This window comes from Anolis sagrei, chromosome 3, assembly GCF_037176765.1.
Source record: "Anolis sagrei isolate rAnoSag1 chromosome 3, rAnoSag1.mat, whole genome shotgun sequence".
NCBI lineage: Eukaryota > Metazoa > Chordata > Lepidosauria > Squamata > Dactyloidae > Anolis > Anolis sagrei.
Window position 1 is genome coordinate 196,718,889 of NC_090023.1, and position 22,091 is coordinate 196,740,979.

Here is a 22,091-nt window from a genome sequence, read left to right on the forward strand (position 1 = left end):
CAACACAGGAGTTGTTGACTTCATTTGGTTGGGATGTTTTAAGCCCCAGCGCTGATCTCGTACCCAGTGACTATCATCTGTTCACTAAATTGAAGGAACACTTTTCCGATGACGAGGTGAATATCGAAGTGACAAACTGGCTGAAAAAGGTGGAGGGGAACTTCTATGACACAGGCATGAAAAACTCGTCCCACAGATGACAATATGTATTGAACTGAATTGTGATTATGTGGAAAAATAATGTAATATCTATGCTACAATCCATGTAAGTTTTACTAAAATATATTCATTCTTTGTATTTTTTTTTAAAATCTTGTAACCTTACTTTCCAGATAACCCGCGTAGAAGTGTGTTTTGGAACTCAAACTTTACTCACACCATATGTTTACATTCTTAGGCTGCCTTTAGCATTGATTTCTGTCATTGTCGATGCAACAATGGGCGGCATCTTCCCAATCCCCCCAAAATGTTAGAGACTGTACACTAAAATTATTTGGACTCAAATCACAGATTAAATGTGTCAGTCAATCGCTATTCTAAAACATTGTTTTGGCTTAACATTCTTAATCCACCTGGAATACAATGACACACTTGAGGTTTGAGGGAAAAAATAGCACTAAACAATTAAATACTGGCATATAGGACACATTTTAGTTAAAAAAACACAACCTTTAATATGCAATTGTTTATTCACATTTCAGGGGGTAGAGGTGTAAAGTAGAAAAAAAGCCCATTTTCATGGGTAATTTACATCCTGTTTTGCATTGAAGTATGAAAGGCACATTTTGAGGAATATGGTAAGTGTGCAAAGTGATGTTTATGTAAATTCAATTGGATGATTTAATTAATACTACTAGCAGATGTGCTTTGGAAAAAGATTTGTTTATCAACAATGTTGACAAAACCAGCTACGGTAAATTAAATTTTATTGGAATATGACTATGTGAGTAAAACCACTCTGTTCTGGAACCCTATGAAACCCATGTCAACGCAGGGAAAGGAAATGTACAGTTTTGTTTTAAAAATGAGGGAGGAAAAAATGTACAGCAACTTAGAACAGCATTCAAAATATAGTGATGAAGATTTCTTTCTCCAGCTGTACAATCTTATAAATATATAACAATATAAACAAGCAGCTCATATAGAACAACAAATTAAATTTTGAGCAAGGCACTGATTCAATTGCTGCAACATGTACCAACATTCAGTTAGTTCACTGATCTCCCAAATTATGGCCTTCATTGTCCTGAGTCAAATGTTGCAAAAGGTTTAATATGGTTTCTGTTCTTTCTAGAAGAGTCGAGTTTTTCTTTGCTGCAGACCGCAAAAGAAGTGAGTAAACATACTTATTGGTCTTCAAAATTTCATCTTCTTCGCTGTTAGCTCTGGGGGAGAAAGGGAGGAGCAGGTTAATCTGCTGGGCAAATCTATAAATATTTAACCACAAATAACAGCTTGAGATGAACAGCAGCTGCATCAACAGAAGGCTTTTTTGCTTCTGCAAGGAGAATAACCCTCTGAATGTTCACAAAATCCACCTCTCCAATGCATCCTCCCATGCTATATCTTCTGCTACTTCCAAGTGCTAGTACAATCTCCTAGGAATAGCATTTCCATCACGTATGAAAGCCTCATACTACAGCAACCTTCCTAATGCCGCAACCCCTTAATACAGTACCTCGTGTTGTGGTGATCCCCAACCATAAAATTATTTTCATTGCTACTTTATAACTATAATTTTGCTACTGTTATGAATTGTAATGTAAATATCTGATATGCAGGATGTATTTTCATTCACTGGACCAAATTTGGCACAAATACTTGACACGCCCAAATCTGAACACTGGTGGGGTTGTGGGGATGATTTTGTCATTTGGGAGTTGTAGTTGTTGGGATTTAGCATTCCCTTACAATCAAAGAGCATTCTGAACTCCATCAATGATGGAATTGAACCAAACTTGTAACACAGACCTCCCATGACCAACAGAAAATACTGGAAGAGTTTGGTGGCCATTGACCTTGAGTTTTGGAGTTGTAGTTCACCTACATCCAGAGAGCACTGTGGACTCAAACAATGATAGATCTGAACCAAGCTTGGCACGGATACTTAATACGCCCAAAGGTGAACACTGGAGTTTGGGGAAAACTCCAAACTAAAGCTTGACATTTGGGATCTGTATTTGCTGGGATTTATAGTTCATCTACAATCAAAGAACATTCTGAACCCTGCCAACAATAGAATTGGGCCAAACTTCCCATACAGAACCCCTATGCCTTGAAGGGACTTGCTGGCGTGATCCTTCCTCCAGCTCTACCTTGCCCACACATGCGCACCATGCTGCAATGCACCAAACATGCCTGCTTTCCCCTCCCTGCTTAAGAGTCTCAGACATAGCCCTCCTCTTGGCTGAGAGGCCGGCCAATCGCAGCAGAGGGCTTTTGGTGGGAGAGCTCGCTGTCAGTTCTCAAAAAGGAAGAGAAGGACATACGGAGAAAGCTTCAGCCTTTTCTGTAAAAGTGGTTCCTAAGACCATCAAAAATATGTTTTCTGACAATCTTTGGTGACACCACCAGGGGTCCTGGCCTCCAGGTTGAGAAACGCTGTACTACAGGCAGATCTCGGCTTATAGTATGTATGTATGTATTTATTTATTTATTTATTTACTTACAGCATTTCTACCCCGTCCATCTCAATCCCCGAGGGGGGACTCAGGGTGGTTTACAACTGGCAACAATTCAAAACAATAGTTTGTTGGACAAAAGCAGATATTCTTGCACCCACCCCACTGCCACTTATTGGGCTGGGATAGTAAGTCTATTGACACATTCAGTCTTCTATCTAAACTTCAGGAGAGCAGATTGAGGGGTCAGGGATGATCCTGTCAAGGGAGCAAATTGGGATATTTTAGCAGAACTTTAACCCTTAATCCCATTCCTTTCTCTTGAGCATATTATCTTATACATGTATTTATCAGATCACTCCAAATAAAGACATTGCTTTCATTTTTCTCAATGAAAATACATCTCTCTATTGTTAGAATTCAGTTTGATTCATGTGATGATTTTCTTCTCATAGCAACTTATGCAACTCTAAGTTGGTTCACTGCAATGGGCCAACACCAGTTTTATCTACATAATTGCTTTCTAATTTAACAATTAGCCAATACATATGATATTTACCCATATCTTAAACAATTCCTTGAAATGGTAAAAGCAACACTATTATTTTGTCTACTTCATCAGTTGGACTCAGTGATGCAGAACAAACGAAGATCCTTCTTTGTTAATATAAACTTTCCCCCAAATACTCATGAATGTACTGTAAAAGCCTAAACAGTAAATCATACCAAATACACACAAAAACGTTGACAGCTAATTCAAAGTCTTTGATCCTCCCCCCCCCAACCCCCCCCCTCTAGAATTAAATTCCAAACATTTGGCCAACAGCATTGACAGGTTAATTTATCATACAAACCAGTTAATCAGTTTAGGTTCCAATTAATTCTACCAAATTTCTAGAACTTAATTAGGATTTTCAAAGTAAATTAAAAGCAAAGGCCTCACAAACTTGCAGAAAAGGAAATGCAAACATACAACTGAGAAAGCAAAAATGAAACAACACCTTTTTGAGGATTATTCAACCAAGTATAGAGTGTATAGTGGGGCAACAAACACACACACACATATCTCAACATCATTTACATAGTGATGGGGTCTGATGGGACCTGGTAGTGACTGCCCAGGAAACAGGTCACGGTGTTTGGCTAAATAAGTTGATGAAACAGCAAATGTTTAAAAAGGCAAATTCCATGTTACAGATCATTAGGAAACAATCCAAAATAGAACTGCCAATATCACATTGTCATTATATGGTATGACCTCACTTGAAATACTGATTAGTGTACTTAGTGCCAGTGAGGAAGATACAATGTTTGGGGTTGATCTGGTTTCAAAAATAAAAGTCAAACAAGGATAGAAGTGTATTGTATTATGTGTGATACCTGAAAATAGTCAGAGAGGTGCTATTCTTCTTTTACACAATGTTAAAGTAATGTGAAACTAGAATAAAGCTAAAATGGTGGGAGATTCAGGTCACATGAAAGAAAGTTAATCACACACAGCAAATACAGCACCCAGTACTACATGATGTAATGATGACGGTAACTTGAATGGGAGAGGTGGCTAAACAAAAACATGGATAAGACTATTCTGTTTCCCAAAAATAAGACCTAACAGGAGAATAAGCATGATTTTTCAGGATATAACAGTAAAATAAGATATCCCCCCCCCCCCAAATAAAGCCCAGTTAACATTGTCGGCCAGACAGGACACATTTATCAGTAACACATGTATCCAACACACAACTGACATATTGAATTATGGGTATTGTTTCGTTATCTGGGTGAAGACCACAAGGAGTGCTAGATAGAGAAGGATAGCCCATTTTAAGGGGAGGGGAGGAAAGAGTGAAATAATTTCCCCGTTTTCCTGTTATTCCCCCCACCCATGTCACCTTCATCAAAACAACCATTGTTTATGATATGAGAATGGGAAAAATTGGGACAATGGTTTTCCTCCTTCAGCTCCTCCCATTCCTAAAATGGACTTATCTTTCTCCGTGTAGACACCCTTTTGGAGTCTACCCAGATAATGGAACAGTGCTGAATTATGAAAGAAGAAGAAGAAGAAGAAGAAGAAGAAGAAGAAGAAGAAGAAGAAGAAGAGGAGGAGCAGGAGGAGGAGCCACGGCGGCGACAGCAGCAGCAGGAGGAGCAGGAGCACCAGCAAGAGGAGTTGTTGTTGTTATTATTATTATTATTATTATTATTATTATTATTATTATTGGAATAAAATTTCTGATAACTGTGCAGTATGACCAGGCTACATAGACAAGAAGTGCCCTGATAAGGAGAACTCTATTGATAGACATGAGAGATTGGGGCCAATGTTTTACAGGAAATGGAGTCGCAAGAAATTCAGCCTAGAATTTGGGGTCAGGAGAGTTATGATGATGTTCCAGAAGAAATTGACACAACTGTTTTTGAATAAATGTAGTTTTTTGTATATGAGTAAATTAATAAAAGTATATTGCTATACATGAAAAAAATAATTCATCTCCTGAAAATAAGCCCTAATGCATCTTTTGGAACACAAATTAATATAAGATCCGGTCTTATTTTTGGGAAATGCAGAATCAATGACTACTAATTATGACAACTATATGTTATTATTTATTTACTTACTATACAGTATTTATATCCCGCCTTTCCCCAAGGGGGACTCAGGGCAGCTTACAGCATCAGTATCAGAGATAACATAAAGACTACAAGTTGGTATGGAACCAAAGAAAGTTATATTATATAATGCTATAATGCTATTCTCAATAGCCACTGTGGACCGAACAATAGGGTCTTTGGGCTTTGGCTATTCACATGCTCCCAAATTGGATTCCAGTTGTTTCCTTACACTTTCACAGTTAAAACCTTAGCAGTGGGAGTGAAACCACAGATCAATGTCTAAGAAACTTGCCACTATCCTCTCTGAAACCTTGATATTTCTTTTCAGAATTACCAAGCTGAACTTGCTCAGATGCCTCACAAATTAGCTGGAGGTGACTTTCATCTCTATAAAATAAAAAAAGTTCTTGCATATCTAAAGAACATAATTCATTACTACACAGTGATTGCCTTCAGCAGAATGCAGTCTTTTTCTTACAGTTATTCGGCTCTCTCATTTCATTCAAGTGTCCTTTTCTGCTAGACTCAGGCCTCTTCTATCAACTGCCTGCTGAAACCAGTCTGAAGTCATTATACCAAACCTTGATTGTAACTTGACTGATTGCGTGCTATCGATACTACTTTAGAATGACAAATAGAGTCTGTTCACACATTCAGTCAAAAGTGGAAGTGGACATGAAAATGGACTCACCACTTCAGCTACTCATTTGACCCCAACATACACACACACACACACACCTCCCACCCCATCTAAGGACTGAAGCCAATGAGGACTGTATTAAATGGAGGCATTCTATCCTTGTAACAAAACCACAGCTGGTGACTGAAGATAAAAATCCAATCCTAGCCCCAGGCAGCCATATTCCCCTTGGCAATCCTGTTATTATGGCAATGGTGCTTACTCTTGCTGACACATAAAAGCATGGCATGTATGCAGTGCTCACCTTCTCTGAACAGAAGTGCTTGAAGCTGTATCGGGGCATACTAAGAAACACTATAAGTGTGATGCTGGCATAGCTCCAGCCGTAATAAAGCATTTTGATAGCTTTCAGCTTTCATTTAATAAAAAATATACATATAATGCAATAGAAACTTACACATAGGTCTTTCAGACAAAGCTAAAGATAATTCAAAAAAAGCAGAAGAAACTGAAATTCTCAAAATTCTGTCATGACATTATCAGCTTCTCCAAGCCTGTACAATATTCTACTACTGAACTGAGACAATTACTGGAGCTAACATATTATGTAACAAATAGGTTAGCAATGAAACAAAAATTGCATGTTGCTCTTCTGTATTTATATTGCCATCTTGTGGAGACTGAAGAATTTTAATGTAATGACTTTGAAACCTGTGCCAGCATTGTATCCTCCAACTACCTTATTTTTTATATACCAGGAAGTTATTTTTTCAGGGAAAATGTCTCTGCTGTAATGTGTCATGAGGCAAACACACACCCAAGCCCCAGAAAGATTCTGACTGCTGATCTATATAAATAAAATTGTAATGTTCATTTGTGGGATTAACATAACTCAAAAACCACTTGATGAATTAACACGAAATTTGGACACAAGACACCTAACAGTCCAACGAGTGTTCATCACCCATTAACACACATACACGCACACACACACACAAAACCCCAGTGGAACAGACTTTAAAACCCAAAAAATACACCATATATACATATGCACATACACTCATATACATATTCACATGCACATATTCATACACACACACATATATATACATAAACACACACAAATACACACATACGTATATATACATATACACATGCACACACATATACATATCCACATACATACATATATACACACAAATATGCATATATACAAGCATACACATATGCACAATATGCATGTACACATATAAACACACCAATACCAATATATATACACACATATATATACACACACACATATATACACCCATATATATATATATATATATGCAAACACACATATATATACACAAACACACATATATACACAAATATATACAAACATATACTCAATATGTATGTACATATATAAACACACAAACACACAATTATATACACACACATATATACACACACAAAACACATATACACAGACTGGGCCACAGCAACACGTGGCAGGTGACGGCTAGTGATTCTATATGAAGAAATGTGTAGACAATTCTTTAATTTCAACTTAATCACCACAAAAATGCAACTAAGATCATTTTGATACCTCCATTTGACAGTATCAACCTAATAACATTTTAATGCCAGATAGAATGGGTATAAGATAGAATTGCACAAGAGCTATCCAAATACACAAGTCACCCCCTGACAACAGATGTAGGTTTTGCAGGGATTGTTTTTAATTATTTCAATATATATTTGTTCTTAGTTAATTTGTGCAACTCTGCCTTAGTGTTCGAACATCAATTTCACAGAGACCATGCTGAAGAAACAATATAAACATTGGTTTTTTTTCAGCAGGGGAAAATGTTTGGGCAATCTCTCTTATAAGAACTGAATAGTGGTCAGACTTGTTTAAATCTTAGGGAGCTGACCAGGCAGGTTGTCTATGGGCTCCCACCCATACAGACTAACTTGAGAGCTGATGGAAGTCTTGTGATTTTCCCATTATTGAGATAGCCTGCCAATACAACAAGATCCCCTTTTGCACTTAGGGTAAACATACAGTGAAGCTGGGAGGCAAAGAGAAAGGAACAGAGAAAGTGATCTGGGAGGCATAATACGGTTATGGGTGGAAAAAGAGTGAGATGTAGTCAGTTACTATAGGGAAAGGAGACACAAGGACCATTCCTCTTTTGAATCTTAGGTACAGAGGAACCTCAACTTAAGAGCATCTCAAATGAACAGCATTATCAGTTAAGAGCCATCACTTGGCCCTGGTTTCACTTTTTTTATGAGCAGCGTTTATTATTACATGTATTGTTTTACTCTATTATTACTGTTATTATTACATTTCTATTAGTTTAGTCTATTATTATTATTATTATTACATTTATTATTTTACTCTATTATTATTGGAAGGATACATTAGCACATTTACATTGATGAAGGTTAGAATAATGGTTTAATCAGAGTTGGACTGTTTTATCTTAAATTACAGTTTTATGTAAACATTCAAGAACATTCAACCTGCTGATGCTTCAATTAATGTAATTGTATTGGGATATATTTTTATTTTTTAAATTTACAAGTAGCTACTCAAGTCAATACGTTTTCCCATTTTTTGTGGTAAAATTAGGTACCTCAGCTTATATTCGGGTTGGCTTATACTTGAGTATATATGGTACTTCATTATATTAAATAATCTTTATTCAACAACAATTCCCTTCGTCTCTTTCTCTGAACATTCTGAATACTCCAATTAGCAAAAGCTAATTGTAAAGAAGGTTTGGTTATACAAATTATTGTGGGATTTTACACAAGACCACACCTACTATAGTGCTAAATGAACTCTGCAGTTTTCAGGACAATATTTTCATTGTATGGTTATTTTCTTTGTATCCAGACTTGTTTGAATACAATGCTCCATCTGGGAAATAGGGAAAAATTGCACTATATGCTGGCAAGCACTTACCCAGCTTTCTTTTTGGTTGATGTAAGCAGCTTAATGGACTGAAGGAGGAGAAAGGACAAACGAGATTCAAATATTCCAAGGAGCTTTAGTACTTCTTCCTTATTGAGGCAAGTGGAGGAGTCTTCAACAGGCATTCTTTCGAGTTTATTTTTGTCATCCTCAAGTCCCTATACAGAAAAGGCATTTTTGAAAGCATGATCTAAACAATGTAAGGAGTTATATTTGGGGTACTTTTAAAATGGGTGAATACACAGGGTTTAAAACATGTTATTTATAGGATTTAAAAACCAATAGAGTAGTTATGTGTTATGTGTTAATTCCACATAACTAACAACCCTAAACTCGTGCAATTGATCATATAACACGACAACATGCATATGATTTTCAACAATTATAGATACCTGTTCATGTTCAGCAGCAAGCTCTTTTCTAATAAGCTGAAATACAGACTGAGTCTGTATCAGTATATCCAAAGCCCCAGATAAAGTCTTCAGCTTTCCAACTGCGCTGTTCTGACCTAGAATTACAATAAGAAAAACATTAATAAATGGAACACTTCTCAGTTACGTAGTTTTCTGCCTGATAATGTTCTGAGAAAAAATATTTTCCCCAAAGCAACAGTAAATTCCATTGTATGGCAAGAAACCAAAATACTCATCCAAAACAAAGCAATCACCCAACTTACTTGCCATCTGAAATTCTGCAAAGGCAACTCTTTCCAACTGCACACGAAGCAGCTCACATGGTGCATCCTTGAGCAGCTGGAAAAACTTCACGGCTTTACTGTAATGAAGGTCAACTAGGACTCTGTGCTGTTTGCGCTGATGCTCATCACCAACCTTCAACAAAATTTATAGTTATGAATAAAAAGAAAGCTATATATAGTATTATAGCAGATAACATCTCTACTTTCCCCCTATATTTTGTCCTATGCTGACAGAACCTCTGAATTACGCTATGTAACACATTTTTTGTTCCTGGGTTATAAATGACATTTCCTAATTATTTCTATCATAAAAACATGGGAAAAGTTCATTAAATTGCAAAAACATTGTTTTTGTGGGACATCCTGCAGCACATTTTGCTATAGTTTTTCAATTACAATCTCATCAAGTCTCAAACAATCCAATATAGTTTGTGGCAAAAAGGTATAACAACTACTTTCATAGTAAGTACATTACACACAATTAAACAGGAAACATCACTTTTAAATCAGGAACACAATTTTTTCAAATTTTGTTGCATAGTGTTACTTACAAAAAGTAAGTGCTCAAAAGGAAACCTATGGAATCTGTTTCTCCTTGGAACTACTCACATCTGATATTTTTTTACAGATTGGCTGAAAGCTACTACTACATTCAGTGTAAGAAAAATGTCATGTAATTATACCACTGGCATCAAATAAATAGATAAATAATAATATCTTTATTTACATCCCACTCTATCTCTCCAGAGGGACTCAGATTAGCACACTGGAGCCCCCAGTGGTGCAGCGGGTTAAAGCACTGAGTTGCTGAACTTGCTGACCAAAAAGTGGGCGATTCGGATCTGGGGAGCGGGGTGAGCTTCTGTTAGCCCCAGCTTCTGCCAACCTAGCAGTTTGAAAATATACAAATGTGACTAGATTAATAGGTACCACTTCGGTGGGAAGGTAATGGCGTTCCATGCAGTCATGCTGGCCACATGACCTTGGAGGTGTCTGCGGACAACGCCGGCTCTTCAGCTTAGAAATGGAGTTGAGTACCAACTCCCAGAGTCGGATACGACTAGACTTAATGTCAAGGGGAAACCTTTACCACCAATAAATAGATTCACACTGGGAAGATCGGCATTGCAGTATTAATGCAACTATGAAAATACAAGTAAGGAATGTATTGTGAAAGTTTATTTATTCGTTTAATTTATTGTCTCTTAAACAATTCTTAACAAAATGCTTTTCCTTCAACACAACTGACATATATGAAATTTGGACCACCAGAAAAAGTTAAATCAGCAGAGTCTTAATAAATCAACATAATCAACAGAAACGAACATTAGGCCACAGTTTCTTAAATACCTGATTTCTCAAACAGCTGTGATACATGGAAGCCAGCCTATGGTGAACCGTAGCTGCTCGGTACTGGCAAAGGGGCTGCCGTGCAGATACTGTATCAACATCACAGTATTTCAACGATTTCATCATTGATTCACTAACTTCTTTTTCTATCTAAAACACACACAGAAAATCTTCAGAATGTACTCAACCAAATACAGGACTCTTTAACCATGTTTGAACAGAGTTATAGTGTTCTTTTGGGGGTGAATCTGGCTTTATTACGGGTTCCCAATCATAGGACTATGGAACTACATTCAGCTGAGCACAAGGAGTATTCTCCTATACTCAAGTTTTTGAAAGCTTGCTAGTGATAACCGGGGGCATGTATGATCCAAATCCCCTCTTATCAGTTTGCATATATGCAAACTGACAAACACCTGCATAGAGGGAACATTTTAAAAATGACAACAACAACAACAACTACAATAAATAATTTGCCTTATTTCCAATCTGGGGCTCAAAGTCACTTACAAAAATCTAAACAGATGCACCTAAAAAGTTTATGGCACTCAAAACAGATACATCTAAAATGTTTATAGCACTCAAAAATATAATATGCAATACGTAAAGCCAAAAGGTGCTGAAAGCAAACATCAATAAAGTACAAATAGACAACATCACACAAAAGACCATCTATACCAACTTATGTGACTAGAAAGGCACTCAAGAGTTTAATGTTACATTTTAATAGCATAATGGAACATATATTTTATGTCTATCTTATCTTGTCAATATCAGTATAACAACATGTTGGGCAGCATTTCCAGGCATTTTATCAGGGTATTAGTTTCTTAGGAGCATCAGAAGATAATATGGTTGCCCTCTCTTCAGGATAACCTCAGTTAAGCTATTCCCCAGCTTCTTTTTATCGCATCCTTACACTCACTCAACTTGTCAGCTGTCCAATTTGAATACACATCTGTTATCTAGATGCCATGTACATTACAGGTATTTTTTTCAGAGTGCACTTAAAAGTCTTGTCACCACTTGTCACCTAATGTCCTGCCAGCAGGGTTCATTTCCAGAGAACTCCCCCTCTTTTATCTTTATTTACATCAGTGGTTCTTAACCCTTTTTTGACCAGAGACCACTTGACCAGGGACCACTGTCCAACATTAGTACCAAAAGGGTTACAAATCGGTTTTTGGTCAACTTTAGATTCAGTTTGATTTTTTGGGGTGCTGATTCAGAAAATTGCATTGGATAGACCATATCAGCTCTAGTTTCTGATGCAGAACATATGCCATCCAGTAGTCACCATCTGCTCGCCCACAGAAAACCATATTTAATAAGCCTAGGCACTGTAAGAGGGTTTTGTGAGACCTGTCACTCTCATTGCAACGGTGTAGTAACTGTGAGGCTGCAGATCATATTTTAGTTCTTGTGAACCACTGGTGGTCCATGGACCACAGGTTAAGAACCACTGATTTACACTGTACTGATCATCTATCAGTTTTCCAGGACATAAGCTAGTTTTTTAATGCTTCTAGATGATTCAGACACCCTCTTACAGATTTAACTACTTGCATTAGTTCTTATATTCTATATCTCATAATCTATTTTAGGTATGGAAAGCTGGTATTAGAATGTACAAGCCTTGCTAAACAGGCTGATTTTCCTTTTTGTGTAGTACAGCTGAAGTGTTGTTACTAATAGATTTAAGTAAATGGGCGGTATTTAGAAACCATTTGCTGTTGCCAATTTTTTCTTGACCCCGCCACTGAGCTAAAGAGACAGCATTTGTGGTCAGGACCCACACTGTAAGAAACAATCAACTGTCAATCTATGTTATTATAAATTCAAATGTGCTACCTGTTCTTGAGCTTTCCTGGATAATGGAGCATAATCTTGAAGCAGAGTTGCCATAGTAAAATAAGTAGTGGACAATTCCCAGTTGACAGAATCCCAGACTGCTGCATGGATTTCCCTTTTACCCAGTGATCTTAAGGCCTTCTGATAGTAGTCAATAGCCTACAAATTCAATTGTGCAGGAAAAAAGCCAGTGAATACAGATTTATATATACATACATCTTGAACACTAATGGTGGGTTATGCTTACAACTTGTTGGGTTTGACTTTAGTGTTCAGTGACCAAGAAATGACATGACTAGAAAAAAACATTACACCACATTGACTCTCCCAATAATATTGCCATCATTACAAATACACACACACACGTGTGTGTAATTATGTATATATATGTAAAATATTTATTTATACTCCTCTTTATCTCCCCAAAGGGGACTCAAAGTGGCTTGACATAAAAGCATTGTGTACAATTTAAAATATACAAAAATACAAACATTAAAATAGAATAACTAAATAACTAAATAACTTTATATTCTGCCCTATCTCCCCAGGGGAGTCAGGGCAATTAAACACATAGCACACTAAAAATTCACGGTTTAAAACCATCAAAACAGTTAAAAACCACAGCACCCCCTGATTAAACACCTTCATCTTTAAAAGCCTCCCTGAATAAAAATATTTTAGCCTGCTGTCGGAAGGACAAAGGGGAGGGGGCCATTCTGGCTTCCTTGGGCAGAGAGTTCCAGAGTCGATGGACAGCAACTGAGAAGGAATGCCCGCTCTCTTGTTCCCACCAACTGAGCTTGAGATGGAGGTGGGATCGAGAGAAAGGGCTCTCTTGAAGATCTCAGGGCCTGGGCAGGTTTGTACAAGGGGACGAGGTCACCCAGATAGCCTGGACCTGAACTCTCTAGGGCTTTAAAGGTCATAACCAGCACTTTGAATTGTGCCCGGAAACTAACTGGCAGCTACTGGAGCTGCTGCAACAAGGGGGTTGCCCGCTCCCTGTTGCCAGCTCCAAAAAGCAATCTGGCTGTGGCTCTTTGAACCACCTGAAGTTTTCAAGGACTCTTCAGAGGAACCCCCCCCCCCTTAGAGCAAGTTATAGTAAACCAGACAGGATGTAACTAAGGCATGGACCACTGTGGCCAGATCTGGCTTCTCAAGGAATGGGTGCAGTTGGCGCACAAGTTTTAATTGGGCAAATGTCCTCCCTGCCACTGCAAATATCTGGGCCTTCAGGTTCAGAGTTGGGTTCAGGAGGATCTCCAACTTGCGAGCCTGTGTCTTCAGGGCGAGTGTGACCCCCTCCAGAACAGGCTGGATCCCTATTCCCTGATCTGCCTTCCAACTGAGGAGTACCTCTGTCTTGTCTGGATTAAGTTTCAATTTGTTTGCCCTCATCCAGTCCATTACTGATGACAGATAATGGTTTAGGGTCAGGGAAGCTTCCTTGGCATCAGGTGGGAAGGAGTAGTAGAGTTGGGTGTCATCTGCATACTAGTGGCACCATACTGTAAAACTCCGGATGACCTCTTCCAGCGGTTGCATGTATATGTTAAACAGCATGGGAGACAAAACTGAACCCGAGGAACCCCATAGGACAATGGCTAGGGGTTCCAACAGGAGTCACCCAGCATCACCTTCTGGGTACGGCCCTCCAGGAAGGACTGGAGCCCCTGTAAGACAGTTCCTACCAGTCCCATCACAGCAAGATGACCCAGAAGGATACCATGGTCGATGGTATTGAAAGCCGCTGAGAGATCCAGGAGAACCAACAGGGCACACTCCCCTTGTCTAGCTCTCTGCAAAGGTCATCCACCAAGATGACCAAAGTTGCCTCTCTTCCATAGCCAGGCTTGAAATCAGATTGAAATGGATTTAGGTCATCTGTATATACAGATGGATATATAACCTGAATAAAATATGGGATACATACTTATTTTAAAATCTGAACATATAATTAAAAAAATTATATACCATGTGTAAACATATGCTATGGTAGAAAAATTCAGCAGTCAATTAATTCTACCTAGGAATTGTAATCACTTTAAATGCATGCTGAGTGGAAGATATTTACCTTATTGTAATAAAGAGCCTCTTCGGGGGAAAATTCTCTTTTAAAATCTCCCCCAGCAGCGCAATGAGCATGAGCACAAATCCTCATTAGCCTTCCCATGTTGCAAAGAAGCAGAGCAGAGTTGGTTGCATCATCAATGGATTCAAAGTTTTGAATCCCTTTTTCAAAAAAGGAGAAGCTCTTCCTCCAAAGTTGCTGCTCTGCTGCAGATACAGTTTTGTTCTCTAGTACAGAGCAAATGAAAAAGGGCCTGTTTAATTCAATCAGAAATACTAAGACTATTTACTGCCCAACTGGCTAAAAGCCATTCAAAAATGTAAGTAAAAATATTTTCTAGAAAAACATCAAAACCAAAACGTAAATATATACACAAAACAACTGACAAAATGTGCTTTTCTAGAGATCTCCATCATGAACTTTTTTGTTGGGCATTGGCCCCTACTACATTGCAATATAAAATCCAAACCGTATATACTTGAGTATAAACCGAGTTTTTCAGCTCTTTTTTTTAAGGCTGAAAAAGCTCCCCTTGTTTATACTTGAGTCAAAATTATTTATTATTTTACTCTGTTATTATTATTATTCTATTTATTATTTTATTCTATGTATTATTACATTTACATAATTTTATTCTTATTTTTTACATTTGTTTACTCTATTATTATTACATTTATTACTTTTCTCTATTATTGTTATTATTACATTTCCATTAATTTACCCTATTTATTATTGTTATTATTACATTTCCATTAATTTACTCTATTATTTTTATTACATTTATCATTTTACTCTCTATAATTTTTGGAAGGATACGTAAGCACATTTACATTAAAGAAGATTAAAATAATGATTTCTTCAGAGCTGGACAGTCTTATCTTAAATTACAGTTTTATCCAAATATTCAAAAACATTTAACCTACTGATGCCTCAATTAATGTAATTTTATTGGTATCTAATTTTATTTTGAAATTTACCAGTAGGTGCTGCATTTCCCAACCTTGGCTTATACTCGAGTCAATGTGTTTTCCCAGTTTTTTGTGGTAAAATTAGGTGTGTCGGTTCATATTTGGGTCAGCTTATACTTAAGTTTATGGCGGTGTAGACTCATAATCCTGTTCAAAGCAAATATTGTGGATTATCTGTTTTAATAATCTGGATTATATGGCAGTGTAAAAGGGGGCATTGTTGTTCATTTAATTTGACAAAATTCATAGAGAAAGCCACGTAAAAGTATGTTCTGTGTGCTACTTAAGAGCTCCTGGCTCCAAGTTAATCTGGTTTACAAGTAGCTTCCATGTGTACGCACAGCATGTGGAGAGTAGACACCTTGTTTGGTAGGAAGACACCTTAAAGTGAACATTGCAGCGGGAACAAAAGATTTTGGAAAACTAGAAAGATGAAGGGGGCCACACCAAGTTCCTGTTGCTCACCCATCATTATCTATGATACTGATCAAACCTGCAACCCAACATTGATAATCTACCTTCATGTTTTACCAATATTTTAAAAATATGCTACTGCCAAGCAAGTATACACATCACAACTGATGTCATACAGGCTACTCTTTATGGGTAAGGGCACTTCTTTCTCAATATCATAATCATGTTCTTTTCAAGTGAAAACCTCTTTGTCAACTTCTCTACAGAAATACAAAGATTATAGCAACACTAACAGTAGTTATTTTTATCACTACCAATGCGTCTAGCTTAAATAATGATTTGAAAACACCTCAACATTCAAGAGAAGTGCCAGTGGAAAAAGAAAATTCCCACAAGCTATTCCCAAAACATTTATAATGCTTGGCAGCAACTTTATTGAATCTGTAATAGAGCCATGTGAAAAAAGCTGTTTCAGGGCTTTTATATCAATTAACTATAGACAATATACAACAGTGCCCAAAAACAGTTTGGTTCTTTATTTTACTATAAGTAACCATGGATTAGATGAGCATCAGATGTATCCCCAATTATACGATCTATTGTCCTTGACTTGAAAATTAGTTCTTGATTGAAAAGCATATACTTGCCCACTCTTTCACTCTGTAAAGCAGCAGCTTGGTTCATGTAAAACACTCCAATTTCATTTTGGATGTTGCCCATTCTCTTCACTACTTGCATATATTGCTCTGGATTCAACCCTCTTAAATTACTAAAAAGCAGGATTTCATTAGCTGCTTCATAGCACTTGCAGCTAATTGAAAGTTGGCACTCCAGATCGGTAGACAAGTCCGTAGCCCAGGAAAATACTAGAAGAGAAAAACCAGGCACATTAACTAGATGTTTTTGCCACATTGCCATTATGTGTCAGAAATTCTCTGAGGCTCTCATCCAAATGCTTGCTCATTATTACCCTGGCAGCCGGACTCTCTTTGCAGGCTATGCAGGATCTCCTGATCTTCCTTTGTCTGATAATTATACTCTTCAAGATATGCAGCTCTGTTACTTGCATTCTGGGCCAGCATTAGTTGGATATCGCCACAAAGAGTCAAACTCTGGCAAAGAAACAGGAGTACTTCAGAAAGCATGTTCGTGCAGAGGCAACAGTAGGCATCTGGTTGGGGGGAAAGTAAGACAAGAAAGTGGTGAACACTGGATGCCAGAACGCCTTTTGGTACAAAGCCACACAAACAAGTATTGTGTCTTCATATCATTCTATTATTTTCAGTAAGATCTTATTTTCTAAGATCTATAGGGATACTTGCAGGAACACCTCAACAAGTGACAGTCCAAAAATGGCAGGCTAAAACCAGAACTTCAACCAGTGGCTGATACTGGATGAGAAACTATCCTCTGGGCACACAGAAAGCTGGGTGATTTGGAAGGAGCTGAACAGACTGTGCTCTGGCACCACAAGATGCAGAACCAATCTTAAGAAACGGGGCTACAAAATGCGAGTCCACAACATCTGAATGTGGAGAAGAGCAAACCACAGACCACGTACTACAATCCAGTCTGAGCCATGCCACATGCACAATGGAGGACCTTCTCACAGGGATACCAGAGGAACTCCAAGAGAGCTTCTGGTCAAAGGACATTTAGAATAATGGCATCTGGATATAATTTTATTTATTTATCGTGTGAGAAGTGAACTGAGCATATAGTTGTAATATATTTAAAAACACAACCGAAATTTAAAAACTTGGAATTACACTAAATGTCCTTTGACCAGTAGCTGGCCACTTGGAGTGCCTCTGGTGTTGCTATAAGAAGGTCCTCCATTGTGCATGTGGCAGGGCTCAGGCTACATTGCAATAGGTGGTCTGTGCAATTTGCAGCATCTGGATATAGTAATTTATTATTTATTTATTTATTACTTGCACTTATTAACCACCGCTCTCAGCCCTAGGGCGACTCGTGGCGGTGTACAAAACATAGAAAAAACAACAATTTACAATGAGTCAAGACCACAACACAACATCTTACTAATACAAACATCTAATTAAACTAAAAATCCGCTTCGTCTTATTTTGGGGTCATAATCGATCTCATAGTCATAGTCCATTCCGGTCGTCTTACCGATAACATAGCACTCAATTGAAGGCCTTTTCGAAGAGCCATGTCTTCAGGCCCTTACGGAAGGCCATAAGGGAGGGCGCCTGTCTAATTTCAGCAGGGAGGGAGTTCCATAGCCGGGGGGCCACCACCGAGAAGGCCCGCTCTCTTGTCCCCGCCAGGCGTGCCTGTGAGGCAGGCGGGACCGAGAGAAGGGCCTCCCCAGATGATCTCAAGGTCCTCGTGGGCTCGTAGGCCGAGATGCGGTCCGCAAGGTATTTTGGGCCGGAAACGTTTAGGGCTTTGTAGGATAGCACCAGCACCTTAAATTGGGCCCGGTAGCAAATCGGCAGCCAGTGGAGCTGGGACAACAAGGGCGTTGTATGCTCCCTGCATCCTGCTCCAGTTAACAACATGGCTGCCGCGCGCTGGACTAGCTGAAGCTTCCGGGCCGTCTTCAAGGGCAGCCCCACGTAGAGAGCGTTGCAGTAGTCGAGGCGGGATGTGACCAAAGCGTGTACCACCGTGGCCAAGTCAGACTTCCCAAGATACGGGCGCAGCTGGCGCACGAGCCTAAGCTGTGCAAATGCTCCCCTGGTCACCGCTGAAACCTGGGGATCCAGGCTCAGCGATGTAAGGCAACTTAATGTAAGGCAACTTAATATCTAGTAAGATATGGTATATGAATTTTCAACAGTTTGGGAGCCTCAGACATTTGACCTCAAAGGTTGAGAGTTATAGTTCATCCACATCTGGAGAATACCGTGCACCCAACTGACTATGGATCTGGACCAAACTTGGCACCATGACTGGGAATAGACTGAGAATGATGACAGTTCCAGTTTACCCATATCATTACACATTTTCTAATGGAACCATTCATAAACTCCCAAAACAAACAATGCCTACTTCTAATGTTTATCGTTACAAAAGACCTAACCCAGATATTACCGGGTACCTAAGCTAGTATATAAAATAGGTATAACAACCATTTACTGATAACAAACCAGCATTTGCAAGGCTTGCTAAACAGGCTAATTTTCCTTTTTATGAAGTACAGATGAAGCATCTTCTGCAGAGTCCACTTTAAACACTTAACATATTTGTGTCAATGTCTAAAACAGCCATGAGGTGACATTCAGGAGAAATATGTGACCCCAACACTAGGCTCAGGGGTCTCCATTTGGGGTTGGGCCCCACAGGTTAAGAAACAGTGCTCCAGAGAGAGTTAAAATATTCCAACTTACCATGGCATTGTAAAGCTAGTTTTATGTATCGTAATGCTCTCCCATATTTCTGAAGACTCACAGCAGCATCAGAGAGGACATAGTAAGCCTTTGAGGATTTCAAAATCAGCTGAAGTTTCATTTTGTACTGCCAGGATCCAGGAATCATCCCTGACTGACTTGAATTCTTAACTTCCTGAAATGAGCCCACTGTAATTCAAAAATAAAACATCTAATTTGTCATAATATTCGAGTACTACTGGTTCACATTGTATAGTTTAATTACAGGAATACATTGGTGCTCACTCAAATAAAACTACTCTGTTCTTCTATGATATTTCCATTTATCTAAAACAACATAAACTCATGAAATACATTTTAGATGAAAAAACAATTGCTGGTCATGTTGGTCCATGAGTGAAAAACATGCCACAATTATAGAATCACCACAAAAGCAAGCAAGCAAGCAAGCGTTCAAATTCTTCAGAATCCTCCATCAGGCTAGGAAGTACAAAAACATAGCCAAAGCAAAAGACACAACAGAGTTCAAAATTATGCCAAATGCTCTGGCCATGAGATCACAGGTTAAGCTGAGTATCAAACTCAAGATGGTGAGATCAGACTGATTCTTCCAACAATTTATATGGTGCCAAAGCAGCATTTCTGAAAACACAAAATTTGATTGTATCTCAGAGAGGAATTTCCTCAACAAACCAAAGCATTTTATCACTGTAAACCAAAGTAATAATCTAATTCTTAACATACTTTAGTAGCAATATATATTATAACACAGCAGACAAAAAACAAGATCAAAATACTGTTGGTGCCCTATGCTAATGGCTGAACTTTGTCTAGAGTCAGGCAGCAGTAGCAAAGGAAGCCAGATGAAAATCCGATGGCTTTCAGTAGTCAGTTTCTCAATGCTTCACTACTTTAATAGCCATAATGTCTTTCATCCTGCCATCCCTACATACATATTAGCATTGTACATTAACAGGATTCTGTATCAAAAAGCAAAATCGTCAACACTTGTTTAACTACAGAAATTAAAGCCTCTTTAAAAAACTAGCTTGCACTTAAGTTTACTTCACTATTAATTTTACCAGCTACATAAGACTACAAGGAGGTATGAAGACAAACTTACTTTTGTCTAAAAACAATGCCATCTGTTTTTCAAGACACTCGGGACCAACCCCTGTTGATTCATCTTCATATTTTAATGGAATAGGAGTATTAGGGTCTGCTGCAGGGAGATCACCTTCTTTTTTGATGCTACTGTCCACTGATTTCAAGCCCTATTTAAGAAAATAAAAAAAAACTTCGAGTCTAAAGGGAGTATCAGGATAACATCATTTCTGAGAAGTCACAGCACTGCAAAGAATTAGTTTGAAAACTTACCTCAAGAACATAGTTGAGTACTAGTCTGCACCGTTCCTCAGTGTCGTGACAAACTGGAAATGCACAACTAGGCTTTACAGGAAAGATAAAAGAAGATACTTCGTTGAATCAGTGGAAAATTATGCAAACTATTTTCATGGGAAGCAAATAAAAAACATACTTCTGTTCTCAGTAAAATTAAACTTTAAAAGATGCCATGGGTCAAGGCTTTTAGCGTCATACTAGGCCAAGAATACTAAGCTAATGACCAAAAGCATTTAATGGAAAAAAATACAGTTGTGGGAAAAAGAAATCTAGCAATACCTCAAAAACTAATTTCAGCACAGGTTTTGTAGACATTAATCTACTTCTTTAGATACACTAAATAAGTGCATCTTGTTATTTATTTATTTTCCTTTTTAGGCTATGACAGAGTCTCTATTTCCTGTAACAGCTATATCTTTGGAAAGCATTTAAAGAATCACCAAACAGCAGCTTCAAAGATGTTGAAGTCCTTCATCAATTCACAAAGTTGGACATAAGCTATTTTCCTCACACTTCCACACTGCTCCTTAAATATTTTCCTCAAATAGCTAGACTCCTGGGAGAGAAGGGGAAGGAAGGAGAAAAGGAAAGGAGAATGAAAGAGACTTAGCCTATCTAATTTTGGCCCTTTACTAGTTGTGAAGGTCTTATATGCAGTGCCCAGACTGAAAAACAAGAAGCCCAGAAAGATGTGGCACCTCCTTCTGATCTGGTGGTATGTATATATATTTTCTCTCCACTGAACACAGAAAAGACAAAAAAAGTCTTTTCACTAGAAATGTCATAAAGACCTTCAAATTACACAATATGACAGAAATGCAACAGAACCCATTGCTTTACTTGAATGATGGGGACCAAAGGCCATTCTTAATATCTTTTATGAAAGGTGAAATACCAGACAGACATTTACAAAAAAAAAAAAGTCTGTAATGCATTTTAATACTAATTCTAAAATGAAAATTGGAATTCTGCCACAAAACTCTCATGAACAATTATATATTTGGATTTACAAAATATTCTGATAAGATGGAAAACAAAGCACTTATCCAAGAAGAGAATAAATACTTCACTCCAAAAAAGTCTAGTAGCAGGGCAAGTGACAGTAGAGTATCAACTGATCTAATCTAAG

The 22,091-nt window shown here is 38.0% G+C and overlaps 1 protein-coding gene across 2 annotated transcripts in view; it reads right to left on the reverse strand.

Annotated features, from left to right (window-relative positions):
• Positions 1–648: 648 nt before the first annotated feature.
• EDRF1 (erythroid differentiation regulatory factor 1) overlaps positions 649–22,091 on the reverse strand; it is a 43,363-nt gene continuing 21,920 nt past the window's right edge. For both annotated transcript variants that reach the window (XM_060768614.2, XM_060768615.2), the window contains 12 exons: positions 20,939–21,010; positions 20,685–20,835; positions 19,562–19,750; positions 17,173–17,373; positions 16,850–17,068; positions 14,824–15,047; positions 12,747–12,905; positions 10,896–11,045; positions 9,525–9,678; positions 9,241–9,356; positions 8,840–9,006; positions 649–1,385 (listed from right to left, as the gene is read on the reverse strand). In XM_060768614.2, the coding sequence (XP_060624597.2) occupies positions 1,214–1,385; positions 8,840–9,006; positions 9,241–9,356; positions 9,525–9,678; positions 10,896–11,045; positions 12,747–12,905; positions 14,824–15,047; positions 16,850–17,068; positions 17,173–17,373; positions 19,562–19,750; positions 20,685–20,835; positions 20,939–21,010 (1,974 nt within the window). In that variant the 3' untranslated portion in view covers positions 649–1,213. The remainder of the gene's footprint in view (positions 1,386–8,839; positions 9,007–9,240; positions 9,357–9,524; positions 9,679–10,895; positions 11,046–12,746; positions 12,906–14,823; positions 15,048–16,849; positions 17,069–17,172; positions 17,374–19,561; positions 19,751–20,684; positions 20,836–20,938; positions 21,011–22,091) is intronic.